Raw genomic sequence first — 18,405 nt, forward strand, 5'->3', positions numbered from 1 at the left:
TTCCCAACTCTAGGTCTAGCTCATCTCTGTTTCAAAGCCGAAGAGCCAGCACTGTCTGAAGATGTCTCCGTGGTCAGCATGACTAAACGCTGAAGGTGCATGGAATGCCTTCCCACCAAAGGTGGTCCCTATTTTTCTACTTGCATTTTTACCTGTTTTTAAACTGCTAGGTTGGTAGAAGCTGGGACAAGTAATGGGAGTTCACTCCGTTATGTGGCACTAGGGATTTGAACTGCTGAACTGCTGGCCTTTCTGACATGCTCAGTATCTTAGCCACTGAGCCACCATGTCCCTATCCAATCTAATACAGCATTTCACAAATCATCATAGGTCTTACTGAAAAACTTTGCCTTCAATAATTTTTATGCCACTACTTCTTGTAATTTTCAATGGAACATCACGTTCAGTTTATAAATTAAAATTTTGACTTGCCAAAATCGTTCAGTTGATGAATTAAAATTGAGCTTACCAAAACAGATTTGAGTTGGGGTGGGGGGAACAGTTTTGTGCTGTTCATCCCCTTTCTCAGAAGCAGGTCCCAATTGTCATTGATAGGAAGCAAGAGGTTTGGCTGTGGCTCCTGCTTTGTGGGTGATCTTGGGCTCAGTACTCTCCCAATTGCTTTTGAACATCTACATCAAGCTGCTGGATGAGGTAATCCATCACCATGGGACGAAGTACCATCAGTATGTACATGATACCAGTTGTATATCTCTGTCCTGAGTGAACTATGTGATGCAATGGATGTATTTTGTGGTGCTTGGAGGCTGTGAAGGATTGTATGAGGAATAGCAGGCTTCAACTGAACCCATGTAATACAGAGTGACTGTGGAAGAGAAGGGTCCTCTTCATCTGATTCTGGGGGTTTGCCATCCTTGATCTTTGATAGGATTGCACTGCCCCAGATGAATGTGATGAATAATCTGTAGATTCTCCTGGATTCACAATTGCTCAGGTGATTCACCTTTGCTCAATTTCATGCCAATTGTTCTCCTTCATGGTTCTGGAACACTTCTTTCAATCACTCATACCCTGGTCATCTCCCATATGGATTATTGCAATGCACTCTACATGGGGCTTGAAGAGTACTCAGAAGTTGCAACTGATGTAGAATGCAGTTGCATGAACAGTTTTGGGAACTCTGAGGCTGTGCATGTAACACCTCCATTGTGTAACCTGGCATTGGGTGCCAGTTTGCTTCCAGGTCCAATTCCAGATGTTGGTTATCACTTTTAAGGCCCTTTATCACATGAAACCAAGCTGTTTGAGGAACTGTCTTGTCCCAATTACATGAAGAGTGGCTCTGCCAACTGGCCTGGGGATCAGAGAATGGTAGGAAATTTGGGGGGGGGGGTGTCCCTCCACCTTTTAAATTCTATATTTAATACTGTTTTAACTCTGTTAAATCTAAAACCATCTAGAGTTACTCAGATATTGAGAGGGGTGGTGTATACATTTGATAAATAAGTACATTTTGTACTTCAATATCCACCTGTGTAAAGGTATTATTTGGGGGAGGGGGGAAACTGTTAGAAAAAGAATGCAAACCTATTAGATGCTTGAGGCTCAAAAAATGAAGCTGCTTGACTGTCTAAATAAAACTTGACTGAAAATGCTTTCTGCTGTCTTTTAAGCAAATAAAAATGTGGGGGGGGGAGCCATGGAAAGCTGTGTGGGACTTCCTTCTTTCAAAATTAGGTAAATAGCCTTCACATGAATATAGTCCAGGTCAACCTTTCATTCCTGGCCAGCTTCTGTAGTGATGAGATCTCGTGAGAAAGAGAGGCAGGGTCATCTTTCATGCCAATATCTGCTAGCTTAATTACTGACATTTCACCCCAGTATAGTTTTATTTTTCTTTCTGCTATGATCTGCAACAAGAAAAGAAACCTAGACTACAAGGCCATTAGAGAGATTTGGTTTAATCTCCAAAGTCTGAATGTCCTAAATCTATCTTACTGATCATCATGGGAAATGATTATTGAAAAACACTGTTAACATTTCTTCGGATGAAAAAAAATGTAGACAGATTTATTTTTTTTCTCACAATAACAGACATATTATTCTTAAAACAATATTAATTATTTTATCTTGCTTAATGTAAGCAAAGAAGGCAAGATCTCTTTTTGTACTGTGTTAGTGATACACCATTTTCCAAAGCATTGATAGTTTCCTTAACATGGGACCTGAAGTAGATGCAACTTCCTATGGAAGGGTGTTAATGAACTTGATTAGCATTTATAATATTTTCATTTTATTTACAAATAGACAGGATCAACAAACTAGAGGAAAGGTAGCCAATGTCTATTGGTCCTAACTTTCACAGCTGGGATTGGAAGTAGAAAGATATGCCTCTTCTTTAATTGGTTTTCCCCCTTTTTAGTACATTCCACACATATGGTCTCAGAGAGAGCACTTGGTTAACTGCATAGTTCACTTAACAATATATTACCTGAATTTTATCTATCAAATGATGTACCTTGTTCTGCCTGATCAGCAGGTTTGCCCATTACATCCAACTTGTTCAACTCCCAGGTTCAAAGCAATAATCATAGTAAAATGGCTGACATGTCAGAGGAAAAATTGGTTTTTACCTTAACTTTACTTTGTCTAAATAAAAAAATAAGCAAACTTTTCTCCCGCAAGGTCTACATTCCTTGAGAAAACTGCTATGGCCACAATGTGCAATAGTTGGGTGAGATCACAACTAGGTGAAACTGCCCATCTTCTCTCTCTCTCTCTCAATCTTCATTTTGAAATTAGGCTAAAGACTACATGAAGTGAAACTGCAAAATACAGTTGGATTTAAAGCTGGAGGTTCCACTCCCTGTTCTATGTAGAGTGAAGGCAATTTTCAAATCATTTTAGGCTCATTAGTAGCCAGTCTCCACTACCAATAAAAGGTGTTTCATTCGAGAAAAGTTTTACTACTTGATTCTGAGCAAACTAAGTAATCTTCAATGAACATATGGGGTATAAGTGTAACCCAGCCCTGTAGGTGTGCCTACAACTAGCAAATAACTACTTGGTTTTGCTTATTTTAGGATGAGTGGCTGATTGAAAACAAGTAACCTGGATCAGATGTAAATATTGAACTCGATTATTTTGTTTTGTTTAGGATATCAAGTCTCTCAACTATGCCATAATCCCCCCCCCACCCGCTTTCCTGTAACTGGAAGCATTCTTAACAATGTAATTTACAAAGTCATTTGTTACCAAGTCCCCATTTGTTTGAACTGCATTCTTTGTCTTTGCTTAGTTCTACGCCAACTCATAGGTTTCCTCAACTTTGTGAGTAATTATACCTACAGTACATACTTTTTTATATTATCAATTGTTGTGTGTGTGAGAAACATTATTTTCTCTGTCACTTTGGAAAGAGAAAGTTGGGTGTGGTATGATTCTCATTACATTTTTTCTAGTTTAAACAAATCCATGACATGGAATGAAATTTCTCTTTGAGTTGAGCTCTTTTTGGGGGGACTTCATGGAAATGTGTGGATTTTCTTTCTACTAATACAAAGTTGGTTTACCATTTCCTTCAGATTTTTTTTTAAACTTCCTAATCTACATTAAAGCCCTGGGATTCCCTGTAGATTTTCTATCCCAATACTTACTAGACCTGAACCATCTCAGCTTTTCTGGTATCAGCCACATTTGGCCAACAAATTTAAACACCTCCTAGAATCATGAACAGGGCTGGAGCTGGGAAATTTGAATCCTCTTCTTCAGGAAGAGATAGAGTGTGACAAGAAGGACCATGTGGAAATTCATAATCTTATGTACAAACCAAAATGCCCAGTATGGACTACTAGTATTGTTAATAAAATTCATCTTTTTAAGATGAGTTATTGCAAAAGTGCAGAACTAATTTAACCAAGTGATGTGAGGAAAAGAGTAATAGCTCTTTACGCATAGAGTAAAAACCTTTACATTTCTGCATATACTGGAAAACCTGCTTAGCCACCATGAAACTGGAGGGTTTAGCCATCTAGACAAGCACCTGAATGGGATAAATGCATATAATTTTATATCTATATCTATAGGCAGAGTTTCCTCTGTCTTTTCTTCCTAACAAGCAGCCATAGAGACAATCAACACCAAAGTACCATCAACACTTAAGTAGAACCCAAAGATTCTTGAAATTAAATTTGTTTTATCATTATTTTTTAAATGGGCAAAATCTCAAATCTTACAAGAGTCACATGGTTAACTTTGCAAGATATTGGAAAGTGGACATTTTTCAACATCTGTGCCATCATCTGAGATCCTATAGTGTTCCCTGTTAATTGAACAGACTACCAGCCCCTGCTCTGAATTCAGGTACTATATTGTAATATGCCTGGAAAGATACTTTTACTGAATTATTGTATTGATCTATACAGAGAAGAGCAACAAAGATGATTAGGGGACCAGAGGCTAAAACATATGAAGAATTGGGTATGTTTATAAAGTAAAGGACTAGGGGTTATATGATAGCAGTGTTCCAATATCTAAGAGGCAGACACAAAGAAGAGAGGGTGGGTCAACTAATTCTCCAAAGCAGGACAAGAAGCAATGGATGGAAACTAATCAAGGAAAGAAGCAATCTACAACTAACAGAAATTTCCTGACAATTAGAACGATCAGTAAAACGACTTGCCTCCAGAAGTTGTGAATACTCCAACGCTGGAGGTTTTTAAGAAGAGATTGGACAACCATTTGTTGAAATGATATAGGGCTTCCTGCCTGAGCAAGGGGTTGGACTAGAAGACCTCCAATGCCCCTTGTAACTGTTACTCTGCCAAGGTTAATTAAACGAAAATTAATCCAAGTTGCAGGCTTGGGAAGCTGTTGTTTCCCTATGGGAAAACCTTCCCTAGCATACTGAAGTAAGGTATTTATTTGTTTGTTTGTTTGTTTGTTTGTTTGTTTGTTTGTTTATTTATTTATTTATTTGGCTGTTTGTATACTTACTTACTTGCTTTTTGATATTGTTCAGGGTCTAAGAGCCAAGGTGGCGCAGTGGTTAAATGCAGCACTGCAGGCTACTTCAGCTGACTGCAGTTCTGCAGTTCGGCTGTTCAAATCTCACCGGCTCAGGGTTGACTCAGCCTTCCATCCTTCCAAGGTGGGTAAAATGAGGACCCGGATTGTTGTTGGGGGCAATATGCTGACTCTGTAAACCGCTTAGAGAGGGCTGAAAGCCCTATGAAGCGGTATATAAGTCTAACTGCTATTGCTACTGCTATTGCTTTGTGGTTTTGACATAGTTTCCTTCATTCTTCCCCTCAGTGAAAATTCAATTATACCTTTTCATATATTGTTTTCACCCTTACACAAAAATCCTTTTTAAAGACATTATCTAAATACGGCAATTAAAACATCTACATCTCCGCTAATTTAGCATTTGACCTAGGTTGCCTGGAAGTTTTTAAGGAACAGCTTTAATCTTTAGTCTCTTTCTATTTTTGTTCTGTAATAGTGTTCTAGTGACTGCTACTTTCAGCATGAGTATTTATTTAAAAGGTTATTTAGAACTTGTGTATTAAGGATAGAAACACCCCACCCAATCTTTACGCATTATCTAGGAGTAATATCTGTAGTGTTTCCTCCTCCCATTTTTCCTTATTAACAAAATTCCTGAGAAGGAAGTTGGGTTAAGCAAAGGTTCATGACCCAAGGTCATCTAGTGAGCTCCTGCGGCTGAGGAAGAACTTGAACATGGGCCCAGCCTCTTTACCATTACTCCACCATGACTCTCAGGAAGGGGAAGATCCTTGAATTGCATCTTCTCTTTAACTCTATTAAGTGGCAAAAAAAACATTGTGACCTTTGCTTTTCATTTCATCTGAGTTTCTTCAATGGCCATAGCAACTCCAAATAAAGTAAAACAGCATCCTCTCACAACCTGTGCACCTGCTAAAGATTCTGAAACTCCACCTCTCCGGGAGCTTGTGAAACTATCTGGGAACTCAGCCAGAGTCCACACGCCTGCTATATAAGAGGCATCAAAAGACAAGTGGGTTCTCAGAAGCCCATGGTACATACTGCCAACTCCCCAGGCAGGATGGGGACAGGCAGGGGGACCCGAATACCACTATGGATACTAATGATCATCTTAAGCCATCAGAAAGGTAGGAAACTTTAAGAGAAGTTCATTTCCTATCATTTGGAAGACATTCAGCAAATGTTTGGCTTCTTGAAGGTCTGATGCTTTTACGCTGTTTTCTTTGCTTTGCCTCATTAAATGTTATCAGGACTTGAAAAACACTTGCTTGAGTTTTCCTATCAATCGCCAATATTCCAGCTTGCATTGACACACTGAGCAGTATTTTGATGGATAAAAATGCTAGAAAGAAAAGACAAGCCAGTCGTTAATGGAGCGGGTGCATTACAAAGCATAGAAAATTAATTCGCTCTTTTAGGTACATTTTTTTTCTGCAAGAATAAATACTGTTTATCATATGTGAATGTAGAAAGTTACAAATGTGAGAAGGTTAATAAGGCAAATAAAAACACTGCATTGTTTAGGTGGCTTGTAATAAGATTGTTAAGTTCTTGGAGTCTATTGCAAAGTTCATGCTATTTTTTATTAATTAGAAATCCAACATTAAATTAATTGCATTTAAAATTGTCAGCCATTCAAGGAATGTGAACTTTATGGCCTCCTGGGATTGTGTACTGTCCTGTAATTTATCAGTCATTTTTGAAATAAGGAATAGAACTTTATTTCATATAATCTACAGAGACAAGGTACTCTGAAAAGATTATGTTCTGAGTGTTTTCCAAAGCATCTAAGTTCATTTCCTAGAGAAAGTCGGGATGGGAATTATGAGGGTCAAAACTGTTCAAAACTTTACAACATGTAAAAAACTGATTGAAACCATGACCAGAAATATTTATCTTAAGCAGTATCTCTATATATTATATTCTTGTGAAAATACTATCCAGTTTTCTTCCATCCCTTTCATACTTGAAATACGTACAGCTCTCTTTTGAAACTTCAGGGACTTTGATTATATCAATAATTATGATTAATAATACCTCACAATAGACAGAGCTGTTTATGTAGGCTACATGGAATGTGCTATACTGATACTTTAGCAGATCTGCCTGAATTTAGATTCCATTGCGTACTGGACAAGTAGCATTAAGATCAGTGTGATTATTGCAAAACACTTTTACACAGTTTCTATTCAAGGTACTTGTAATAAGATGGTAGGAAGTTTTCTAAGTGATATCAAAGAAGAAAATGCCAGTAGTTCATATTTTAATATGCTTCTGGTTCAGCATAAAATTCAGGACTCATTGTGATAACATTGCATTTGATTAATATCAAAGAATTTTGATTCATTGCATTTAGATGGAATGAAATCATTTAGAATCTGTCAACATCTAACATTATTCATTTTGGAAAGACAGAAATATCATCCCATTCTATATAAACTAATAACACACTGTAGACACACATGCATATCCACCATAGTCAATTAATAAAATATATAAAATAACTTAAATTGTAAGCTATTTTGTAGTAACAATTAACTTAAAATAAACTACTAATGTAATATGCATTATGAATCAGTTCATGGGTGTACATATATGTATACATATATACTATATTTAGAATGTTCTACAATTCTGACTATTTCTTTATAAGAAAGGAATAGAGCAAAAATATTTAGCAATGTAGTATTCTATAGGAGTAAAATCAGTTGAAAATGTTTAAGTTTAGGGGAATGGTTGACTAAAAGGTGACTCAAACTAGTAAACTTCTAAATGCTCTTAAGAAAGAAGTTCAAGAAGGTGTTTCTCCCTTCTCTAGTACTAGAATAAGAATAATCAATGAAATACACACATGACAATTGAAGAGAGGCTAAGGAAAGTATTTTGCCACCTGGCACACAATTATGGAACATGATGTTACAAGTCAAAAGAATTGTCATTGTCTTAAAATAGTTGTAGACTTCGATGTTCAGAGGCAGAACAAATTAAATTTCCATTTGTAGGATGAAAACAGAGAAAGGGAGTCCATTAACCCTGTGCTACTTAGAGACTTTCTAGAAGCATCTTGCTGAGCATAACTAGAAAGGTTAATGCTAGACTAAAATGTATTACTAGTGTGGCTCAAGTTTTGATACTGTTGAGTTCTAGATGGAGACAAGCAAACTTCATCTCTCAAAACTTAGTTTTATAACATTTTTAGATGTTCTACATATTGGTTATTCCAGTTGGCTATAATTACTATGATCAGGTTCATGAAGCAAAAAGGAGAAAGAAACAACTGTCTTTGAAATATGTTGTATTTATGACCATTAATGCCAAGAGGGATTGCAAAAATATATAACTTACTAAATATGTGCCTTACTTGGTAGATTGTTTCCAGACTTATATATAGAGTAGAAAAACTGAAATCAATAGGATTTTAGTGACTGATGGAAATTTCATGGATTTTAAAGAAGCTGCCACATATATGTTGAAATGCATGCACACCCACAGCAGAGTTGCACAGGCAGATTTGTCATACATGAAGGAGAGACAGACAGACAGACAGACAGACAGACTTTAAATTGGAGGAAATACAAATTGCCATACTTGTATAATATCAGATCAAATTGATCTGCTACTTCTAGGATGTTCAGTGTATTTTATATGCCCAGTGAAATTATAGGGTTTTCAAAATAATGAGGCCAAAACATTGAAATACTTCACAGAACATTTCTCTAGAATGCCTTCCTTTCTTGCTTTTAGACAGCAAGTCAAAGAGCCATTCTACAGCTGTGTTTTTGAAGGAGAAATGAACTGCCAAAAAAGGAAAATATTTGTAGTTCAGGGGTGGAATGAGGGGACCTTAGTACTAACGGTGCTAACTAGTTTGAATTGAGAAATGTCTGCAAGAAAACAACCAAGCTCAGAGAGCACGAAGGACCCCTCAGAAGTGAACTAATTATGACTTCAGGCACTTGTTTTCTATACTGTTTTCTCTATTTCACTGAATACGTTTAACTGCTTTAAGTGATGATTGATGAACAGAGAAAATAAAATATCCCAGAGAATAAGTAAAATACTAGATGGACAATAATATTTTGCAGAATTGTTGCAGGTGAATTTTTCTTGTGAAGTCCATGACCACTAATGCTTTGCTTTTCTAATTATTGCTGCAGTACATGCCCAGTTTGATTATCAGCAATCCCAGTATGAGGACCAGCAATCCCAATATTTGGACCAAGAGCCTTTCCCTCCTGATGAGCAGCAAGTGCAGCAGACACATGACTGTAGGTATCGGTAACATGGTGTACAGGGCAGAGCAAAAAGGTGAAAAATAAGACTGCATGGCCCCATGTTTCCATTGGTCTTTCAGGAAGGGAAGCAGATTTTGCAGATTGATATCTTTGATTGAGCAACACGATGTAGACACAGAAAGCATTGGGCGTCCTCTTAGAATAGCACCCTGATGAAAGGAGCAGCCTGATTAAAGCATGATTAAATGATTAAGACCTGGAGACAAAAGCATATGAAGAACCGTTGCAGGAACTGGATATGGCTAGTCTGGAGAAAAGGAGGACTAGGGGTGACATAATAGCAGTATTCCAGTAGTTGAGGGGCTGGCACTAAGAAGAGAAGGTCATCTTATTTTCCAAAGCACCAGAAGGCAAGACAAAAAAGAATGGATGGAAACTAATAAAGGCTCTCTCTCTCTCTTTTTATTCTAAAGCAACTTTAGAACTAAGGAGAAATTTCCTAACAGTGAGAATAATTAACTAGTGGAACAAGCTTGCCTTCAGAAGTTGTGGTTGCTTTATCACCATTTTTAAGAAAAGACTGACAGCTGCCTGTCTAAAATGGTATAGGGTCTCCTGCTTGAGCAGGGGGTTGGACTAGAAGACCTCCAAGGTCCCTTCCATCCCTATTCTGATTGAGCACAGAGGAGAGAGAGGGAAAGAGCTGTCAGACCAACAAGGAGGCATCTCATTTCAAATCACTCTTATCTTTACACAGTGGATCTATTTTCACAAAGTGTTTCAGAGATAAGATCCAACCTCTTGCCAAAACAGGCCATTCATACATAAATGGTCATCCAAACTCCATCATCCACCAGTTATTTTTAAATTAAAATTTCCTAATATATAACATTCACCATCCCCCATCTCTCCTTTTCTCATTCTGTAATGTGAACTCATTGATTTGAGCCCAACAACAACAACTACATTTGCTTCATCACCTACCCATAATACCCCTTCAGATATGAAGATGGCATCATATCACCTGTTAATCATCTTTCCCTCAGGCCAAAGGGAAGTGGAGTGGAACAGGAATGTGGGCATCATCCCAAGGTATAAGAAGGCAAGAACTTACAAACTCTACTAGAGCTGAGCATTGTTTGAGCTCAGCTGGGCAGAGGAATCATAAACCCAGGGATTTGACAACCAGCTGCTCTCTCTTAGTAAGGCTCTTTTAAGTGAGATGATAGAAAGAAGGACTAAGTGGCAAGACGTTTAGCAGGAAGGCCAGTAGAAAGAAGCAGGCAACAGATTCTTCCATCATCCTTCCACATACATATAGAATATGCTATAAAACTAAGAAGTAACAGATTAAAAGAGTTGGAAGGGACCTTGCAGGTCATCTAGTCCAACCCCCTGGCCAGGCAGGAGACCTTATATCTGCCTCTACCTAGGATTGAACTCACACATTACCAGGCTCAAAGTATCATTGAGAAAAAGCTTACAGCCAGTTTTCTCTTTGCTTGGGAGGGAATATTTGAGGATATGCTTGCAAAGCCAGTCAAACAATCCTGTATTCTTACTTCCCTCAACCGGTCTTTTTAATCGGTTTTGTCTCTGTGTGTGTGTGTGTGTGTGTGTGTGTGATTGGCAGCTGTCCAGCACACCAAAAGCAAAAGCTGTTGGCCTACTTCAAAGTTTACTTCTTGCAAATAATTATACATCCTGCAGCTGTTCTTTCCATTTAAAATGAAAGTGGAATCTTCTAAATGAGAGTTTGGTTAACTAGGAAAAACAGCAAAAGATATGTTTTTTAAGATGGGGCATTGCTAATAAAATTAGGTTTACGATGAAGTATTGTTCATTTTCGTCAGTTAAGCAGTATACTTCCAAACCACACAGGTATTTAATCTAAATCTGTATTTGAATAATCTTGTTAAACAAATATATACTGTGTATGTGTGGATATGTAAGCAATACACCCATGATAGTAAGTAATTTACACCAGTGATAGTGTTATGTAAAATGAATTAGCCTTTGGATCTTTGTCATTATATCCCTTCCAATTTAGAAAAGGAAATTTTCAAGTCTGTATTTCTTTGGCTGTAATAAGAAAGGTTTGGATAGAACTGTTACAGAATCATTAAAGTTGAAGAAATTAAAATATAAATGAGGCATGTACTGTACCTGCTATAATACAACATTTAAGATATGTCTTTTTCTGGGAAATAGATGGATTTTTTTTCTTGGTTCAGTCCTAAATTTTCATCAATATTATCCACAAATCTAAATCTAATTATCCAGTTAGTTTTTCTCACATGTATTATAAAAAAAAACAACACTATCAAGATGGACCTTAAAGTAGTTTAAGGCATGCATTTCAGAGGTGATTTGCTCCTGGTTCATCCCAGATCGAGCGAACCGGCAGCGGTAGGAGACTCCGCCCACCCACCCACCCCGATCATTGCATGCACGTGTGAGCATGAGCGAACAGGTAGCTCCGGGATTTGCAACCCACCTCTGATGCACTTCATTTAATTCACTTTCTATACAAGATTGAAATCAACTCAACCTGAAGCTTCCATTAAATCATTAAACCTTTCAACCATATAAAAGCTATACTGCCACAGTCATGTGCTGCCAAATAGTGAGGACTGGTTCTTCAGTTATATCGATAAGTGGCAAACATGAGTTGCTTTGCAAATGGAAGGGTGGAGAAATCTTGCGTGATTCTTATGTTAAACAGATTAGGCTGTGATGAAAAACAAACTTGGGATGGCAAACTGCTTGTTGGCAAGCAGCCACATTTAACAGCTTCTGGGTGGATTAAGGCCACAGTGAATGAACAAATAATTGAAAATGCTTGGAGCAGTGTTTATGCTTATAGGCCTGATCAATATTTTCAGTTGTTGGTTTCTTCCTGTATTTCTGAGAGAAAAAATATATTTTTTGTGAAAAATATTGACGGTGTTAGTCTTAATATTTCTTTTTTTGTCAAGTTCTTCTCTCAAATTGGCTGGAAACCTTTTGGTGCCATAAAGATCTAGGGACTGTAGGAAGTTAAAACCCACCCCTGTCCTAGAAAATGAAATGTTTTAGGAAATATTAAAAAGGCAGAATATTTTCCCTAAAAAGAGAAGTGGAAACTCAGGGAGGCAGAAACTCTGCCCCCCACCTTTGTCAAGGGATCATTAAGCCTGAGCCAGTCTATTCTACGTAACAAAGGTAGGATTAACCCTCTGTCCATCTCACCACACGGCACCTGGGAAGATTACATTAGCCAGCAAGGCAAACAAGCTTGCGTCTCAGGACAACCTACAAAGTTAGCTAAAACCCCCACCCCTGGGAGTCTGATAACCAATCAGAATGCATTTCTTATACAGGGACAGGAACAGGAAGTGGGGCCCAGGAGAGAGTATAAAAAGCAAAGACTCTCAGCATCTCGGCCCTTTTCCTTCTTCACCCAACATCTTGAAGCATGTGACCCTCCCTTTTCAAGCTTGTCAACAAAGATTTTTTAAAAAAACATTTTATTAGAATTTTGGAATACAATAGAAGTAGAAAAACAGGAAATGGAAAAAAGGAAGAAAAATGAAAAAAGAAAAGAAAACAGAATTTGGACTTCTACCCTTCTTTCTGTTGTGTAATTGCCATCTGCACAAAGAAATATTCTTTAAAGATGATCACATTTTGCCAACAATTGAAATACTGTTCCACTACCCATTTATAAAGAAATTTAAGTGCAGAAAGGGATTCATTCTTTCCCATTTTGATATGGATTGCACAATGGAAAGAAAATGTTTGCCAACATGGCTACCTTTATATAAGACATCACTTTCAGAATTAAGCTTACTTATATGAAGACAAATTCCCATAATTTTAGCACTCTATTTTTTTATTAGAAAACTTTGTTATAAGAGGTTTCATACTAGTTATGTGCATATTTATTCAGCAAAAGATCCCACTAAATTCAGAGTAACTTAAATTATTATTAGGAAATTCAGAAAGTTTTGAATTGTCAAATGTATTTGTTTATTAAATAAATGAATAAACAAACAAACAAATAAATAAATGCTGCCCATTTAGAGACAACTCTGGGTGGCTTACAAGCATTAAAAATTTGTAAACATTAAAATAATAAACAGTAAACAACAATAGTAATAATAATAAAAAAGGGAGGAGGGAAGCATGAAGTACCTCAGGGAGAGTTAGAGTCCTCTCTTAATCTATAGCCACCTCCGGAGTGGTACATTCCTAATGGGGCCCAGGCCAGGTTGCAGAACCAGGTTCTCAGGGCCTTCTGGAAGGTCTGGAGGGTGGGTGCAGATCTCACCTTGGGAGATATGATGTTCCAAAAGGTAGGAGCCATCTGGACCAGTGGTAGGATTCACTTACCTTCCCTACTGGTTTGCAAATATGACCAAATACGCCTCATCTGCACAAGCGCACCGCCTTCTGTGCATGCACAGCGCTCGCACATTACATTGGGGCGGGTGGGTGGAGCCTCCCGCAGCTGCCACTACTGATTCGCCCAAATGGGAGAGAACCAGTGGAATGCCACCTCTGATCTGGAATTCAATTTGATGAAGAAACAAAAATTATTCCTTTAACCTGCACTGTAAGAATTGCACTGTATTATTTAGAATTCCAGTTCAGAATATTCCAATTACTCAGCTAATCTGAGAATGAAAGATCTGCCAAAATAAATATTAGAGTTGCCTTGAACTGCCTTGACAAATAAATATGATCATAAGAGAAAGAAATAAACTAATTGTATGCTGAATTTAGAGAGATAAATGTCACTAGAAAATGTAATCATTAGTGAGGTTTAGAAATACATTGTGGCATTGCAAAAATGTTTGTTCTATAATAGAATTCTTTTGTTTCAGATTTTACCACATTAGCTCCCTCAAGCCCTGTGAGCATGATCCCTGCATTGAGAACAACAATGGTTATCAAGAGTAAGTTGGTCAAAAATAATATTATTATATTGTTAAAAATAGTTTTTAGATTAGTCGCGCCATATGAATTGTTGAGTTCACATCAGAGTGAAAATAGAAGACTTTAACATTGATTAGGAACAGAGCAATCAAAAAGAGGGGTGGAAGGGAAGGGATCTCAATGGCAAATAACAATGAATAATCACACTGAAATGTTGCCATACTTCATGTGAATGATTGTATTCTAGAGAAGGCAGCCATTTGGTGTAATGGTTAAGGCAGCAGGCTAGAAATATGACTATGAGTTCTAATCCCACCTTAGGAACAAAGCCTTGAGCCAGTCATTTTTTGTCAGCCCTAGGAAGAAGGCAATGGCAAACCACTTAAAAAAAAAGCTTTCCAAGAAAACAATTATTTGTCTAGGCAGTCTCAAGTAATTGGTTATGATTGAAGGGGTGGAAAAAAACATCTTAGAGGAGTGGATGAGAAAATAAATGGGTAGATAAGGGTGTGGATAGGTGGCTAAAGAGGATAGTCTTGAACAAAAAGTTTTACATATTACTTTGAATCCACAGCTGGAAACTCAGCTCATAATCATAGAGTGTGTAGCACTTGGGGCAATTTCCACTTCAAGACCTTTGATGGAGATATCTATCAGTTTCCTGGACTCTGCAATTATGTCTTTGCATCCCACTGCAAATCCTCTTATGAAGACTTCAATGTGCAAATTAGACACTTGGTGGTTGAGAATGTTACTGTTATAAGCCATGTGGTTTTAAAACTTGATGGAGTAGCTGTTGAACTGACCCCTAATTCCATTACTGTCAACGGAGAACCGTAAGTTTCATTATTTAAACAAATATATTTTTGTTATTTCAAAGCCATAAATTCCAGTCGCACCAGGGCAAAGAGGAGGAATGTCATTTCATATATTGTTCATATTTCAGTTTAACATTTGTAAATGAGATATTTCCTGTAAGCGAATTTCTATCACTTTCAATTGTAATGTGCTTTGTTTCCAGGGTTCAGCTGCCTTACAGCCACTTAGGAATTATGATGGAGAGAATCTCGGGTTATCTTAAGGTCCATGGGAAATTAGGAGTCACCATGATGTGGAATCAAATGGATAGCCTTTTGGTAAGAACCTATTCTAGAAATGGCAAGGAATCCCTACTATGGTTTTGGAAATGACTTGTGGATCTTTGCTTACACACATACATTATGTCTGTCTTTCTGTTTCTCCGTCCGTCCGTCCATCCATCCATACACACACACACACACCTTGTCTATCTGTCTGTCTGTCTATCATCAACATATAGAAAATTATAGACCCAAAAAAGCACCCATGGATGCTATTTTGCAATCAAACATTATTGACATGATGGATAAGAATAGTAAGTTATTAAATGTATATGCTGTTTAGGAGTTGCCTCCACAAACAGTTGTATCTTCCCAAATGTTTCTCAAAAAGTACCGATTTTTGCAATTGGCTTTGATACTCTTTGATTTGATTGAATCTAAATCTAGTACAATATAAGTGATCTATACATATGGATTGCTTCCTTATTTACTCAATGTTCTTAATTGCATGCCTGTTCTTGAAAATATCTTTGCTTGCACAATGAATAATTGTGCAATCATTAGATAATGAAAGTATAACTGTGAGGCTAGGACTATTAGATCTAAGTTTCAAATATTTGGATGATCACTTGGAAGGAAAAAATGGAAAAGTTTTCTATATCTCACTACTGTCATTTAGTGATAAGTCACATTTTTCAGCCCAAAACTAGGAATCTTAATGGTTCAGTGTTTAAATAAGTCTGTCTTTTAATGAAGTGTAAGGAGAGTACTAATTATTGTGGCAGTGTTGCACATTCTTTGTTGTGGTAGTTTTTACTTTTTATTTCTTTCAGAATTAAAGAATAATCCATTAACTCAAGGGGCTCTGTAACCAATTTACTGGTTTTGTTGTCACCACCAAACCTTTTCCTAATTTGGAAACAAGTGTGTTTTTCTCCTCTATCTTTATTTTTTTTAAATGGGCACAGAGGTTATATAACTAGAATGGAATCTGAAGAACATACAGCAGAGCTCAGCAACCTCATTAATGTTTAAACAAAGAATCAAATGATTTTTTATTCCTAATATTGAATATCAGAACCTTTCTCCTCTCAGGAGGAGAAAATACTAGCAAATGCCATTGTTCTCATGATGATTCAGAAAGTCTCCTTCTTCAAATCAGATAATTTAGTGAAGAGCTTTCCAAATCATCACAAGAAAGGGCCCTTCACAAAGGATGGAATGAGGTGACAAAAAGACATCCATGAAGGATGGAGCACCACAATAGGTGTGGTGGGGCAGAGGGTGGTTTTTCACTCCCTGAGGCACCCCCATGCAGTCATTTAATGGCATGCACAGTTGCTTAACAATTGCAACAGTTAGATCTTGGATTGCGGCCATTTGAGCAAGATGGTCATGTGGATGGCTTAGTAATGACTGCAATGAATTATGACCAAAAGGTTGGACTTAGCTGCCATTATAACTAGAGGACTACCTTTAGTCTCATTTCATTTATTTATGCCCCAACTAATGAGGCACACCAAAATTGGGGACTGTCTTTTGTCTTCTATTCTGGGATGACTTCAAGGAAATGTTTGGGAAGGTTCATTTCATTATAAACGGATCTAGTACATAATCTGAGGTTCTTCCTGGACTTAAGATTTAAGACTTAAGATTCCTGCTTGAGGAGTAGGTGGCAATCATGGCAAAGAGGCCTTTGCTCAACTTTGAGTTATGTACCAGTTGCATCCTTTCCCTAACTGAGAAGCTCTTATTTCTGTCACTCATACCCTGGTAATCTCCTGCACTGCAATGTGCTCTACATATGGCTACCCTTGAAAAGTGTTCAGAAGTGTTCAGAAGAATGTGGTGGCATCAGTGGTGGGTTTCAATTTATTTTACTATTGGTTTGCTCATGCGCACACTTGTGCACTCATGAGATGCTTCTGTGCATGTGCAGAAGTGTCCCGGTGGGTGGTGCAGCCTCCTGCTGCTGCCACTACAGGTTCACCCGATCTGGGGCAAACCAGCAGAAACCCACCTCTGGGTGGCATGTGCAGTTCTGGCTGTCTCTAGGAGTTGTGCCTGTAACATCTCTGTTATGTGAGCTGCCTGTTTGTTTCTGAGTCCAGTTCAAGATATTGGTTATCACTTTTAAGTCCCTTCACAGAACAGTACCATCTTGTCTCAATTACTTTGACCCAACCCACCTGGTTAGGTAGGGGAGATATGTTGTGATTCCTGGCATGTGGTTCAAGATTGGCATGCAACCATCAGGATGGTTGAATTTCCCTCCATCTTTTAGTACCATTTTACCTTTATTTTAATACTGTTATTTTACCTTTGTTTTTAATCATGTTTCTTTTTCTATGGCTATATGAATTTTAGTTGTAAACTACCCAGAGTTACTCAGGTGAGATGGGTAGTATATTTAATTAATTTTAATCAATTTTATTAATAAATTGAAGAAGCTTAATGGTAACCAAAATATTAATGGCTTATGAAATAGGCTTGCTAAAATAAGTCATAATTAATATTAAATACAAAATATTGCTCAAAGAGACATCAGAACAAAACTTTTCTATCTTCAGTTTTAATTGTATCATAGGGAAAGGGAGCAATGGCCTATTTATTTTGTACAACACTATGATTTAACATGAGAGCCAAAGGCAAACATTGGATGTAATGGGAATTCAAAAATAAGAAAGAAAACAGAATTCCACTATCAGACCTTAAACACTAATCCAAATGAACTTCATTTTAATCTCTAAACATGCTCATCCCTACACCTGTTTACCAATGTTATATATAACCTGTTGTTAGTTCTTAACTCCCATTCTTAAAACTGTAGATCTTCACTATAGTTACATTTTTTGTCTTGTTTTAGCTGGAACTAAATGAAAAATATGCTAATCAAACTTGTGGCCTTTGTGGGGATTTCAATCAAATCGCTATCTACAATGAATTCATTTCCAACAGTAAGTGGCAAAAATAGCAGATTTCTGTTTTTATTGCTTTTGGGGTCACATTTCAATTCATTTGTAGGACAGGATTTATTTTGACAAATGCCACTGAAATATAATTGGTTCGACAACCTTAAAGTGTGCAACTGTATAATGTTATACAAGGATTAAGATTGTTGAAATAACCACTTCCAAATATGAAAGGATCCTAGGTTTGTTTCTTTATCTTTTGCTTTTTCA

The 18,405-nt window shown here is 37.3% G+C and overlaps 1 protein-coding gene across 1 annotated transcript in view; it reads left to right on the forward strand.

Moving 5' to 3' along the window:
* Positions 1-6,002: 6,002 nt before the first annotated feature.
* MUC5AC (mucin 5AC, oligomeric mucus/gel-forming) overlaps positions 6,003-18,405 on the forward strand; it is a 77,765-nt gene continuing 65,362 nt past the window's right edge. The window contains exons 1-6 of the mRNA XM_087716401.1: positions 6,003-6,116; positions 9,147-9,257; positions 14,093-14,164; positions 14,719-14,980; positions 15,166-15,280; positions 18,090-18,180. Of these exons, the coding sequence (XP_087572527.1) occupies positions 6,020-6,116; positions 9,147-9,257; positions 14,093-14,164; positions 14,719-14,980; positions 15,166-15,280; positions 18,090-18,180 (748 nt within the window). The 5' untranslated portion in view covers positions 6,003-6,019. The remainder of the gene's footprint in view (positions 6,117-9,146; positions 9,258-14,092; positions 14,165-14,718; positions 14,981-15,165; positions 15,281-18,089; positions 18,181-18,405) is intronic.

This window comes from Thamnophis sirtalis, unplaced genomic scaffold (genome assembly GCF_051295495.1).
Source record: "Thamnophis sirtalis isolate CommonGarterSnake01/CBP01778 unplaced genomic scaffold, rThaSir2_p1.2 scaffold_1, whole genome shotgun sequence".
Taxonomy (NCBI): Eukaryota; Metazoa; Chordata; class Lepidosauria; order Squamata; family Natricidae; genus Thamnophis; species Thamnophis sirtalis.